General features: G+C 44.3%; 1 protein-coding gene across 2 annotated transcripts; it reads right to left on the bottom strand.

The window, feature by feature from the left end:
• On the bottom strand, window positions 1-12450 carry tasorb (transcription activation suppressor b). 2 transcript variants are annotated; one of them, XM_061269043.1, is made up of 23 exons: window positions 12011-12450; window positions 10843-10988; window positions 10584-10676; window positions 9762-9834; window positions 9583-9674; window positions 9373-9507; window positions 9182-9306; window positions 9070-9098; window positions 8243-8348; window positions 7191-7294; window positions 6941-7050; window positions 6381-6453; window positions 6179-6253; window positions 5122-5955; window positions 4524-4834; window positions 4329-4431; window positions 3316-4184; window positions 2915-3037; window positions 2655-2814; window positions 2477-2585; window positions 2194-2372; window positions 1947-2081; window positions 1-1815 (listed from the first exon to the last, which is right to left on the bottom strand). In XM_061269043.1, the coding sequence occupies exons 1-23, from the start codon at window positions 12309-12311 to the stop codon at window positions 518-520; spliced, it is 5583 nt and encodes a 1860-aa protein (XP_061125027.1). In that variant the 5' UTR covers window positions 12312-12450; the 3' UTR covers window positions 1-517. The 2 variants fall into 2 exon arrangements, with proteins under 2 accessions (XP_061125027.1, XP_061125032.1); XM_061269048.1 differs by having other exon boundaries at window positions 1-1812.
• Between the last annotated feature and the right edge of the window lie 714 nt (window positions 12451-13164).

Raw genomic sequence — 13164 nt, 5'->3', positions numbered from 1 at the left:
TTTACTGTTCAGTATACAGTATTTTTAATGGTTTATTTAACACCATTTTCACCCAACCAATATTTGAAATGTTTTATTTCACAGAATTTAGGACAACCAAATGCATAAAAGGGGGAAAAAAAACACCAAGTGAAATGGTAGTCAATTAAATAAAAAAATATCTTCTTCCTTTGTCCATAAACAGTTTCAAAAGCAGAATAAACAGAAATTACAAGGTAAGTTCAGAGAAGCTGAAAGGCCAATAGCATTTGTTGGCAAATATAAATATAGTGGTTTGAACTGCGCGTCTTAACAGTTCACAAGGAAAGTGTGCATACCATACAGTCTACACGACAGTAGGACACTCGGCACTGCCTGTATCAATTCTTTATTAATGTAGAAAACCAGGATCCTTATTTACCAATTCAAATAATAAAGTTTATGACAAGGAAATATAGATATATATATATACATTCAGCCAGTTCTAATAGTCTCTGGAGTATGACATTTGTGTTACCCCTTGTAACAACTCGATTGTCTACTCAGGGGCATAATTGTGAGAGTACGTGTAGTCCGTGTAGTAATTTTGCATCCCACCTCTGCCTGTTGGGTAACCCCAAGAGCAAGGACCCCTTCCAGGCCCATCTGGCCGTTCATGCCCTCGCCCCAGTCCCGGTCGTGGCCAAAGTCCACCCGGAGGAAGTCCTCTGCCCCGGAATGGCCCAGGACCCCTAGGACCCCTCATAGGGCCATGATTCATGGGCATGGGCATCCCGCCACCTACATTGCCATAACCCATTCGGCACATTTGCTGCGGAGGAAATTTAGGTCTGACTCCTGAGCCCCGTCTGGTAGCTACTGTGGGAACACCCACGTTAGCTCCAGGTTTGTCAGTGCAATTTGCTTGAGTCCTGCCACTCGGACAAGTGGCCTTGCCGCCGCTGGGGATTTCCCCACTCTTGGGCTGTACGGTGGGGTCAACCGGGCTAGGCGGAACCGCAACCTGATTGCTTGCCGTTGGAAAAGTGCCAGGCCCCGACGGCCCCCAGTTCCCCTCCCCGGCTCCGCTGAACGTCCTATCCGCATGTTGTGCTGGGGTACAACTAGTATTGATGTTCGGAATACCAGTCATGTAACTTTGCTTGACTGTGTCATTGTTGTCTAAATACGGGAGGGAAGGGGTAAGCGGAGGAGTTCCGGGAACTCCAGTTGCTGCGGGGTCCGTGCCATACGTGTGACCGAGCATCATGAGGTGAGGCGGTGGAGGTGGTTTAACCTCTAACGGAAGGATGGCTAGATTAGCGAGGGGTCCCACTGTGGTGTTGACAATAGGGGGGGGCGTCGTGGTTGGCACGGTCGCCAGGGGGCGATACTCTTGTTCTTGGTTGCCGCTGCACGGCGAGGCGGGATAGGCTGGGGAGGCCGCGTAACTGGATGAGCCGGTGTAGGATGACCACGAGGAAGAGGGACACAAGAAACTCTGGTGGGGATTGACAGGAAAACCTCCAGGAGATGTGCTTCCCAGATCTGCTGACCCAATGCCCAACTGATTTGTAGCTTTGAACTGAGAGATGGCAGTTTTGAGAGCGCTGTAGTCGGCCTGCGGTGGCATTTCATCAGGGGTGGCCTGCTGGTCGGGGAGCGGTGGACGGAACTCTTCCATGTTTGGGAGGGGCGGCTGTGGCGGCTGTGGCGGCTGTGGCGGCTGTGGCGGCTGTGGCGGCATCACCGCGTCCGCTTTGGGGTTCTCCTCTTTGCCATCGACGACGGCGGGCGTCTCACCGTCATCGGAGTCTAACGACATGTCCTCCTCTCCCTCACACTCATCATTCACTACTGAGATGACAGGAGGAGGTCAAAATTAAAAGAGAGAAAAAAACAGAATCAAGGTGATTCAGATGCATCTCTAAACAATACAGCAAACGCTTAGGCAAAGACGGGACACTGCTCGTGATGGAAGTACCCACCAGTAGAGGGGGGCGTTGGCAGCTCATTTTGACTGATAGAACCAATCAGGCTGTGGAAAGCGCCCATAATATCGTCAATGCTCGCTATCATTATTCCATTCCTGGAATACTGCTGGAACATCTCAAAGGGCCTCTCTGGAAAAACCAAAACAAAACAAAAATTTCACTGAAAATTCACCAAAATATTTTCTGGGCCTCATCCACAATACATATTCAAATATTTGAGTTCAAATCAAAATGAAGCTACCTGTGATGAAAATGAGATGCCGTTGTTGTGTATGCTGAGCTTGCAGCTTAATCAGGCAGTCGAGATCGGGAGCCTGACGCGACTGGGCGTCGCACTCGTGGTATGGAAGGAACTCGACAAGGTGCTTCTTTTGATAAGATGTCAGAAGGTTGAGTAGCCCCATCGCGTTGGTGTTCAACCTATGGCATGATACAAAAAAAAAAAAAAGTCAACTTCCACAATGTTCTTCTTGTTTCAAAGTTCACAGTTGGGCAAAGAAGTGCACCCCCAAGCTCAAACTGACCGGCCCATTTCCTTAAGTTTCTTCTGTGACTTGCAGTGAACCTTCCACTGCCAGGGCTGCTCAGGTGTGCTTTGCTCCTCCAAGAACTTCAGCAATGCCTGCAAGCGATCTGAGAGACAAAAATACCGAGTTATTCACTGAACTTTACAAAAAGAACAAATGAAGAACAAGGACTAACCCTGTGTGATGAGGTCGGGATTAAGGACAAACTCATCGGACACCAGGAAACCTCCAGACACAAACAGCTCATTGTAGGTGTGGTTCTTGACATCGTCCAGAGTGTCAACACCAGCGAAGCTCACTGAAGGCAGTTTCTTCAAAGACACCAGTGCCGGGATCTACAAGTTAAGAGGAACATTTGGGTGTGAAAATAAAGTCACGTCAGTGCTGAATGCGACATAGAAAAGGGGGGTCAGCAAGACCAAGACGTAATATTACCTTGTGCACGTGTGCAGCAATGTGCTCATTCTGAATGATGATAAGTAGTTTGTCGAGACTGCTGCTGTTTTCCAGAAACATCTGCGGGGTGCACTCGTTGTTGCCAAGACTTTTCAAGTATTCCTTCAGGACAAACAGGAGCATAATTCTTTGCTAATTGGAACTGTAGCAACATGCAAGCGATGGCCAGCGTACAAAAGCATCACACAGACGGCCCATTTGCAATGTTGAACTGTCTTTGTTAGTGTGATGTTGGTTGTGTTAATTGCGGTGACTCTCGAAACATGGCACGAGTACCGCTAGTGGGACGCAGGACGCCTTTAGTGGTCCATGACAGAATCGGTCGTTTTACACCGCACTTGCTGTATGCACTGTGTTGCTTTCATAAGAAAGAGTTGTACCTTTATCTCCTTGCAGACAGTGCTCTCTTCGCCCTCATCCCCGGAATGGATGTAGAACTTGACTGTATTCTTGGTGACGTCCTTGAAGATCTCCACTAAGCTGCTGAAAACTTCTGGTTTTAGCTGACCGATGAGGCTGCCCGTCGTCATAAGACCCGCCGTACCAATGCCGTTGGCAGTGCCGGCACTATCAACGGTGCCGGAGGACGTCGCAGAGGTGGACTTTTGGGATTTCGCTGTTGACTCTGGGGGGATCTGGGAGGGAGAATAAGCCTCTTCCACAATCTCCGCTGGAACAGGATCTGATTTTGCCGTGCCTTCTGTTGCCTCTTTTGCAGGACTTTGATTGCTACTCTGAGATGAGCTGGGGTTCACCAGGGGTTGGGCTACTTCAGGTTTGGAAGACGTTTGCACGGATGACGGCACTGATAAATCTGGAATCTCCTCAGCCGGCTCCGGGGAAGGGGCCTTGGGTAAAACCGGTGGGACGGGGACCAACTTTTCCATCTCCTCACTAAGTGCTTCAACATGCTCCTGCACGGAGACAGGAGTGACGTGATCTATGACCAAGGGTGAGAAGCTGATCCTATGCTGCAAGGAATTGGACAGAGGTAGTCTTGGAGGTAGCTGCACGGTGTAAGTGACGCAATGACTCCGCATGATGTTTTGAATGTCCGAAGTGAGGCTGTACATTTCCTGGTTGAGTATGGTGTCCAAGCTGATAGAGGGCCTGGAAGGAACTTCCTCTGCTAATGACAACATCGGGGCTTCCTTTTTCTCATCAAGCGTGGAGGGCATCTTCGGCTCGAGGCTCTCTATCGCCACGGCCTCTGGCTCAGGTTCAGGTTCAGGTAAGGATTGTGGCTTTTCTGAAAGAGAGCAAATTGGAAAACATTTTTCAAGGATGCATGCAAAGCACAACTTGTTTTATCTCAAAGACATTATGGTATCAATCAGTGTCGATGTCCCAGTATTTATGGACCGTACTGTGAATCCAATAATTGACACTATACCTTCATTTGTGGGTATGGCAGAGGTTGTGCTGGCTGAGGGTTGAGCTTGGTCCACTGGGGAGCCTGTGCTAAAACTACTTCCAGGGCTACAGTCCATATCCTCCTAAAAAGAGCATACGCATCAGTAGTTGACATAATTTACAAAAGCATGCGCTGTAGGGTAACAAATGTCAAAATCAACAGTCCCCATCTCACCTCCGTGTAGTTCGTCTGTGATGCAGGTTCAGTTTGTTTGCTAAAATCGGAGGCTGGTGCAGCCTGTTCCAACTTTTCAGGACCCGTTGACTGCTCGCCGTGGTTTGATTTCACAGATATTGATCCCTGAGCGACGGCTTTGTTGAGAGTGGAGAGTAGTATTTTGAGGAGACGCTGGGTCTCGTGAACTGCTGTTGTATTGGCGTTGCCACAAGCCCTCAAGTCAGTGTCATAGATACCCATGCTTTCCATTACTCTGGTCAGATTTTCACTGTGGCCGCCATCTTCTACCGTCTCCTCCGCTGGTGCCCCTATCAATAAAGATATCATAAAATATCCCTGTCCACACATAACCACTAGTATGACTAGAAATGGTGTAGATCACAGGCACTGCCAGAAAACAAACAAAAGTCTGAATCTGCTGTGCAAAAAGCGAATAACTTGTGTGGACTGACGACAAACTTAAGTTTCTGTTTGTGACAAACAAACACACAAAACCAATAACGCTCTTTTGACAGACTGTTGTGAGATGAATGATTCTCCTTGGCCAACGAGGCAAAAAGGGCACGACACATTTTCATCACAGAGCTTTCCTTACCTCGGCTGGGTTCGCCGTTGCTCAAAGGATCTGTGCGTTGATGTTTGTTCTTGTCTCCTTGTTCATCACCTTCAAATTTTCTCTTGAGGTTATTGGACTCGGAGGCTCCATCTTGCTTTTGCCTACCAGGGTCCTTAACTAGTGTTCTTTTGTGGAGTTGGATTAGTTTCAATAACTGCCTCATCTTGTCTTTATCGTAGTTGCCCTGTGACAGCGGCACCTTTGGTGTCTGTGTCTGTGTCTGTGCCTGGGGCTGGATCTGGGGCTGGGATTCAGTGTGGGACTCGTGGTGCAACTGGGCACCATTTGCATGGGCGACCACCGGGGCCTGTCTGTTGGCGTCTGTGGCCGGTTTCTCCTGCGCGAGTCGTTCTGGTGGTGGCCTTTCTGACAATCTCTCAGAGCGGTCGGAACCACCCCAGTCAGAAACAGGACTGTATTCTGCAGAGACTGGGGCAGCGACAGGTGTGGGGTTGCTTATCTGTTCAATGATGTCCTTCGCCTTGTTCATGGGAAATGTGTAGTTCGATGAGTTGTGAATGTAAGTCCGCAGTATGGCTTCCATGTTCCCTTTGGGCCTGGGTAAAGGAACCGTATATGGCCTGTCATCCACATGATATTTGTAGTCAGGCAAGATGAATGGTCGCACTCTTCCAGAGTCGACGCGACTTAAATAGTCCGTGGCTTGTCGCTCCACACCGGAACTCGGGTCTTTGCCTGGATTTGGGCGAAGTGTAAAAAAGGCGTAATGCAAGGCGGGGATGAACCGTTCCAAAGGTTGAAAAATGGCATGGGGCTCTGCTGTCAATGGCTCTGACTTTGATAGTCGGGACGCTGCGACGGACAAAAACAAAAACGATTAGGCATGATATCAAGCTATAGTTTAAATTGTTCTGACTAAAACTTTGAAGAGGACTGTACCTAAACAGCCCTGAAATAACCTTTTACTACATTAGTCAACACAATCCTCAATCAAGATTTTGGCATTCCATTACTTTGCCAGAGCTTGCCCCAGATGCTCACATGAAAAGGAAATAAATGACAGTGAATAACTCACAATACTTGAAAACCGCCCTTGACTCATGAAAGAGGAATATTGCTTGCAGGCTCTTTTCAACCCGCGCTCGCCGTTCTGCAAAATAAATGGACATTTTTAGAAGTGTAATCCTCACTGGAGGTACAAGTAGGAGGCAAACTGAAAGTAGAGAAATGTGAGATCAAATATGAAATACGATAAAAAAAGAAAGGCTTTCTGGCACCTTTGGACTCCACCATCTGTGCTGAAGACAACAGGAAGAGAAAGCCCCGGTCATACAGGGACTTCACTAGCACCTACATAAGAGGGTAGACACAAGGGTTTATATATTATTTAGAAGAAAAAAAAAAAGCAAGATTAAATATTTGTGTGACCCTGTTATTTTTCTTTGCGTCATTTTGCGTCTTCCTTGACAATCATGCCATGTTTTTGTGATTCAGTTTTAAAAAAACAGAACAATCCAGTGCATATTTCTGCATGTGCAGCCTTAAAACTCCATACAAGGTCAGACTTTTTCTGCTGCTGCGCCTCTCTGTCTTTCGGTTGATGTGAGGTGCTCAATCGCTTGAAGACTGACTTATCTTTTTACTTTAGACTGCATCGCTCGGTGTGCAGCGAGCTTACAAAGGCACAAATTAAATACTGTAGTAGAAAGTCTAGAACTACAGTGTTTCCTGCATTGGATTTTTTTTGCTTTAAAAGAGAGGTCTATAAAAAATCCTCATCATTTTGGCAGTTCAACTTTGTGATTTGCAACATTACACGTAGAAAGGGGTGACTCACCATTCGGTCTTTCTCCAGTTTGTTTATTAATGCTACCAGACTGCCACTGGTGGGTTTTCCTTTTCCTTCTATAACCTCAAAAAGGCTGCATGACATTCCATATTTCACCACTGCAACAAATGAAAACACATTGCTGAATACAAAGTAACTACCTTTGAGTCACATGATAGATCAACTTTGCTCAAACAATTAGCTAGCACTCATCATCCCATCGGGGTATGTTATTTTTGCAGAATCCGTGCTGGCTGACCTTCCCGTGATGCACTGTAGGTGTCCCAAGAGAAGAGCACAGCAGGAATCTTTCTCTTCACCTGCTCAAGCTGCATGCCTTGATTCACTTCAAGTTTCTCCGGACTGTTGAAGAACAAGGAATTCAATTTGACCAGTAAACGTGTTAGTAGCCTAAACCCGAGGTCTAAATAATACCTAGATGTGTTAAAAACGTATTAATTGACAACTATTTTAATAATAAGGTAATTGTTTGGAGCCACTGTTTAACTTAGAATTGTCTCAATATTGTGTGTTTTTTTTCCACCTTCTTGGTGTAATTAGGCTCTGATTTCTGTAGTCATTAATGAAAACAGACTGATTTATCGCGGTGTATAATTAAACTAAAACCTTTGCAAACATCTACTTTGGTGAGTACATTAATCCAATTCAAGTGATATTGTTTAATTATTGTTTAGTTGGGTTTTTCAATCATTGCAATCATTGTTAATACCAAATTAACAACAATTTGTTAATTATGAGTAATCGGGGGAAATGATTTTGTAATACATTTGAATGCAAAATAACATTTTATTTGATTATTCAATTCATCAATGAAATTCATAGAATCAACTTTTAAAAAAGGTTTTTAATTTATTTGACAGTGTGCCCTTCCAGGCATGAACAAGCCCTTTGATTACGTGACATTGTTTACGTTCAACATGGATACAGCGAGTGCAGATGACTACCCGCATTCCATAACGCACAGCAGAAGACATGTTGCATTATGGGATGGCTGTCTCCATGAGGAACATTAATAGCACTGTATGGAAAAATACTGAGGCACTGGGAAGTTATTTCCTATAAAAAGTGTTGATACTTCATAAGTGTTTTCATATATTCGTATATAGTAGTATTTATGCGTGTATTTATTCTCTTTTGGTGAACTATTTATTTTTAACTACACCGTGATAAAAATAAAGTAAATACATTGTCATTTTACAACTAGAACAGACTAATTGATTTTGCATAAATTTTGAAAGAAAACATTTCTGGATGATATCAATTTGTAAAGCAACGTTCTTGTATACTCACAGTTTGAAAGGTAGATAGGCCCGTGAGGATGATCGTAAACGGACTGGAAATAACTCTTGGCCCTTGGTAACCAGTGGACCACTCCACACAGAATAGCAGCGCCGCACTGAAATTGCATCAAATGCACGTTGCCATTTGAAAAAAATAAAAGAAATTCAACATCTAGTGAAAGCAGATTAAAAGCTCAATAGAACTTTGGTCTCTTAAACAATACAGAACAGGGCTGTGCATTACCTTGATTGCATGGTTTTAAGAAATAGATATTAGCCTAACGTGACCTCAACATTGTAACATTAACAGGAGCTGCAGGACAACATCTCCTCTAGACAAGGCCAGCATGCGAGTTCGATTGCTTTAGCATCTGCAAACCTCAAGGAAGCTACTGAGTCAGCCAGTAAGCCTAGATTATTTCTATTTAACTTAAAGGGTGAAGGAAAGTAAGGGCGCAACGTCAATCGAAGAGGATTTGCTTCATCTGCAAGTGTACCATTTCCATTTAAAAAAAGGTAAGCTTAAAGCCGACACTTCCGTAAAATTCAAAAGCTACAACACTTTTAAAAGACTTTAAGACATGTTAATGCCAATTAAGGCCTTGCTTTTAGATTTATGGATTTGTTTGAAGGATGTGCGTCACCCCCGTTAGAAGTGTGCAGCTGCTGTCTGGACTGAACCTTCTTAATCTATTCTATTCCGTCTAAATTTCAGAGAAAGATAATCAAGTGTAGTCACCCCTGGTCTTGTATGACAAACTTAGAACACCAACATAGAACAAAAAGTAGTTATGCATTGCTGAGTCTAAGACCAATTCATGACTATAAACATTTTACCTCGACTTCCTTCTGAAGAAACACCAAGCCTATCAAACAGAGAATCACAAAGCCTGTTAAGAGACAAAAAAACTCCCAGGGGAGATGTTGCGGATGTCAAGGAAAGCTTTACCTGTGTGTCGCTAAAGAAGTGGCTGCAGCGTCCTTGCCTTTATACTGAAAGGAAACCACAGCATAGGGGAACACTTGCCTGGGCCGTGTTTTGATTTCTTCAAATGCAAACTCGAAAAAATATTGCTGGAGACAAAAAGGCAGTCGTGTTAATAACAGAAAACGGACTCATTCCATTGATGGCGTTTGTACCTGGGTGAGCTCAAACGCTCTGTAAGACAGCAACGATGTAACCCGATTGGCACTTTTGGACAAATGACAGTCAAACTTGGTTGTCGGTTCCTTTGCGTTGGTTGGCATGTTCTCGTGGATGTGCTTTACTCTTCCCTGAAAGGACCAAACAGCAAGTCAGATTTGGGATCCTGAGGATGTCGGGACGTACGCTAAAAATGAAATACGTACCCTCATAACTTTAAAAATGATCATGTCTCCAGCTGAACCAATTTCAAACGGATTGATTTGTAATAAGTCAGAGAATTTGGAGAGATATACACCTACAATGGAAAAGGAATTGGATCGAGAATTCTTTTTTCACAAATGCAATAAAGCAGGCATCTTGTTTACGCAGTCACGTTACTTACCCATTGATGCATTTCCTACTGTTGTTATCTTTGAGTGTCCCACGGACAAACCCTTCTCACAGATCCACTGAAGCTAAAACATTCAAGGGGAAATTTATGCCATGAGACCACAACAATGACTTTCATACTTTATGGCTGTAAAGTCGCCTCATACTAAAACAGTACCGCAGCAGAAAAACACGTCAATAAAAGCAGTGATAAAAACAACATTTCAGAGTTAGCCGTTAGCATTGACTTTCGTTCAACCAAATGAGGTGGCTTGGTTTACAGCTTTGGTGCTTAAATATTTAGTTCTTCCTCCTTGTTCATGGTGTCAAATGCAAACAGTGACTTTCAAGCGGGTGTAGCAAAGTAGTGCAGACTAATCTTTAGTCTTCCATTGCTGCCTTAAAACTTTATTTCACCGAGTGGCGAAGGTCTGCTGTGCACATGGTGATTGTTGAGTTTCGTCAGGGTTCGTTCAAGGTCGCAAAGACATTCACAGGCAGTTTTAAAGGTGGAACTGTTGGCAAATGTCTGGCAAACGTTTTGCAAAGTTGAACGAACCCCAGCAAAAAAAAGAAAGAAAACATTCGCTATGCACACGTGCAAATTTTCCTCGCTTTGCGAGATACGGGCAGTTAGCCAGCATGCTTGTTCGTGTGAAGGGCCTCAAAGCCTAAATTGAGTATTCTATAATCTACTATGGCACAGAACAGAAGTACCAGTGCTTGTTTATCATCCAAAAAGGAAGATGTAAAGCTCTAAATCATAGCAACAAAAACATTCCTTGCCCACTTTGCAGCCTCTGATACGTAAACAAGGATCTGTAGCCAAAATCACCTTGGATTTTTCTGGATATAAGAAACAGTACGATTCTGTCAGTTCTTGTTCCGTGCGCCCTTCTTGCTTCATCTCTCTCCTCTTCTCGATGAACTGAAACACAGTCGAGAGAAGGTTAAATCGGAACGTCACACAATGCACATAACAAATCTGACAAAAAGACCACCATGGATTACGAGGTCACTAAATAATCCCTTCTGTCCACACTGCTGTTAAAACACATTGTTACAGTGAAACCTGATCTGAAATATGGACCAACCTCCTTCTCCAGAAGCTCATTGTGAATGAGCCTGGCTTTGCAGTAGGAGAATGTTCCTCTCGATGACGCATCCAGATAAAAAGAAGAGATGAGCTTCACAAGGTTGTCAAACTCACGGCTGTCGGGGGGCAGAACCTGGTACAAGCCTGTGCACACAAAAGGAAGGCATGTGGATTAACATGGCGCTACTGCAGTCAAGAGGTGGAATCTTCTACAAAACACTTCAAACTTTGCCTTTGAACATTTGTTTCATGGAAATCTTGTCCAACACAACTAGCAGGTCACAAAGAGAGTGAAGTGAGTAATGCGCAGTAAGCAATCAACCTTCCATCTTGGTGTTCAAAGAGAATGTCCCAATCCAATCGACTATTGTAACACAGAATCACAGAGGGCTTACAGATAGACCACCCAAACATACAAAAAGGACAAACACTAGATTTGATGTTAGCATTACTGTTCTGCGTTGAAACGGTCAAAGGCAAATAAGATTTTCATTTTCTTGCACAATAATTGACCATTTCACATGCGACGGGATAAATTGGGGAAGTATGGCTGCCTTGATGTTACCTTCTTCTGTGTACACAAAGAGCTGATAATTCACAGGAAGCTTTGTGACAACTACAGCCTGTGGAGTTACTTGGCCCTTTCAAATTTAGGGAGATCTGTGTTGGGTATGTGTGTTTGACTCGTGATGAAAAACTGGGATCCCCATTTTGATTATGTGGCAATACTTGCAGTGCTATGGGAAGGTTAATTCAACCGATCAATGGTGTCATTGTCTGACCTTCGCAGTTGCATTAATTAACCCTCGACGGGTCAAGAAGGCTGGTTAAAGTTCAACAAACCGAACAAAGTGGGTTGGGTAACTTGGAATGGCAGTTTTCCAAAAGAAACTTTTGAGGCAGGCAGACAGCAACGCTGCTCGTTTTCACTGGAGACACACAGGCCGCCAATTTAATGGTAAACCATGCCAAACCACTTATGTGTGTGTGTGTGTGTGTGTGTGTGTATTTCACTGCAAAAGTACGCTTTCGATCCAGGACGACTAGCATTTTGTCAGTTACCGCGGGTAGTGGGCTAGTTAGCAGGCTAGCAACATGCAGCAGCAAAAGTAGCGGCGGCAGCAACTCTACACGCTCTGTTCCAACTAGCAGCGATATGGCACCACCTTTTCGTTCTTTCTTCCTCGGGATTTGAAAAGGCTTCCGAGGCCGCTCTTCGCTTCGTCTCTGGCCTGGCGTGGGGGAGCCGCTCCAGCTCCGGGCGTCAGAATGCACGCTGTTATGCCGCTCGGGAGGATCTTGCTCGGGTATTACACAGTCTCCATAGCCCGGCTGATCGCCATTTTGGTTGGCTGTGGCCGTGGTGGCGGCTGAAGTCTTCTGGGGTTCGCCACCTTCCTGGTGTAGGCTGCCCGTATCGGAGTAATCCGACTCCCTTTTCCCCATCGGACTGGGGTTTAGGGCCATTTTCAGGGCGCCGTGCACGACTTAGGGCGATGCAACGTAAGCCTATAATGAATACGAGCTGCTTGTCTCACACATATACGCCGCTCCTCAGCCTGCCACCGCCATTGTGAAAATGACGTCGACGTTCTTCTCCACTGCATTACGCCAGCGTCACCGTGTTTACATACCAGCAAATCTGCGCCACCTAACGTCAGAAAGAAGAAGTGCGGAATGCAATGACAGTTGAGAGAAGAGTCAAGTTTATGGGCCTGACACCGATATTCAATCCGATTAATTCATCTTTATCGAGGGTCTCCGGGGACATTATTTACAGTTACAAACAAAAAACAAGAAAAGTAAAGACACAATACATTGGCTAGAAGACCATTTTACAAATACAAAGAACACAGATATTAGGTGTGGGACATTGGAGCCGGTTTCACCACTAAAAAATAAATAAATGTGAATAACCCAATTTTTGCCAGCCTGAGCGCTTTTTTTTTCTTAGAGGAGCTGAAACCTGATGAGATGTGATGACAAAGACGAAGGGCTCCATCTGCTGGGGAAAATGAGACCAGCGGTTACTTGCTGCACTTATACTACCTGTACTAACAAGATATGATAAGTTTAGTACTCCGATAGAGGAGCTGATTCAATTTATTCACTGAAATAAAAGTAAAAAAATGACGCATTTATTTATTTATTTATTTATTTATTTATTTATTTATTTATTTATTTATTTATTTATTTATTTATTTATTTATTTATTTGATTGATTGTTAAGGAATTTTTGTTTGCTTATTTATTTATTTGTTTATTTTACTGCCAAATTGAAATACAACGTTTTTTTATCATGTCGCGCACTCACGCTCAC

This window comes from Syngnathus typhle, linkage group LG2 (genome assembly GCF_033458585.1).
Source record: "Syngnathus typhle isolate RoL2023-S1 ecotype Sweden linkage group LG2, RoL_Styp_1.0, whole genome shotgun sequence".
Lineage (NCBI taxonomy): Eukaryota > Metazoa > Chordata > Actinopteri > Syngnathiformes > Syngnathidae > Syngnathus > Syngnathus typhle.
This window is presented reverse-complemented; position numbering and strand designations above follow the sequence as displayed.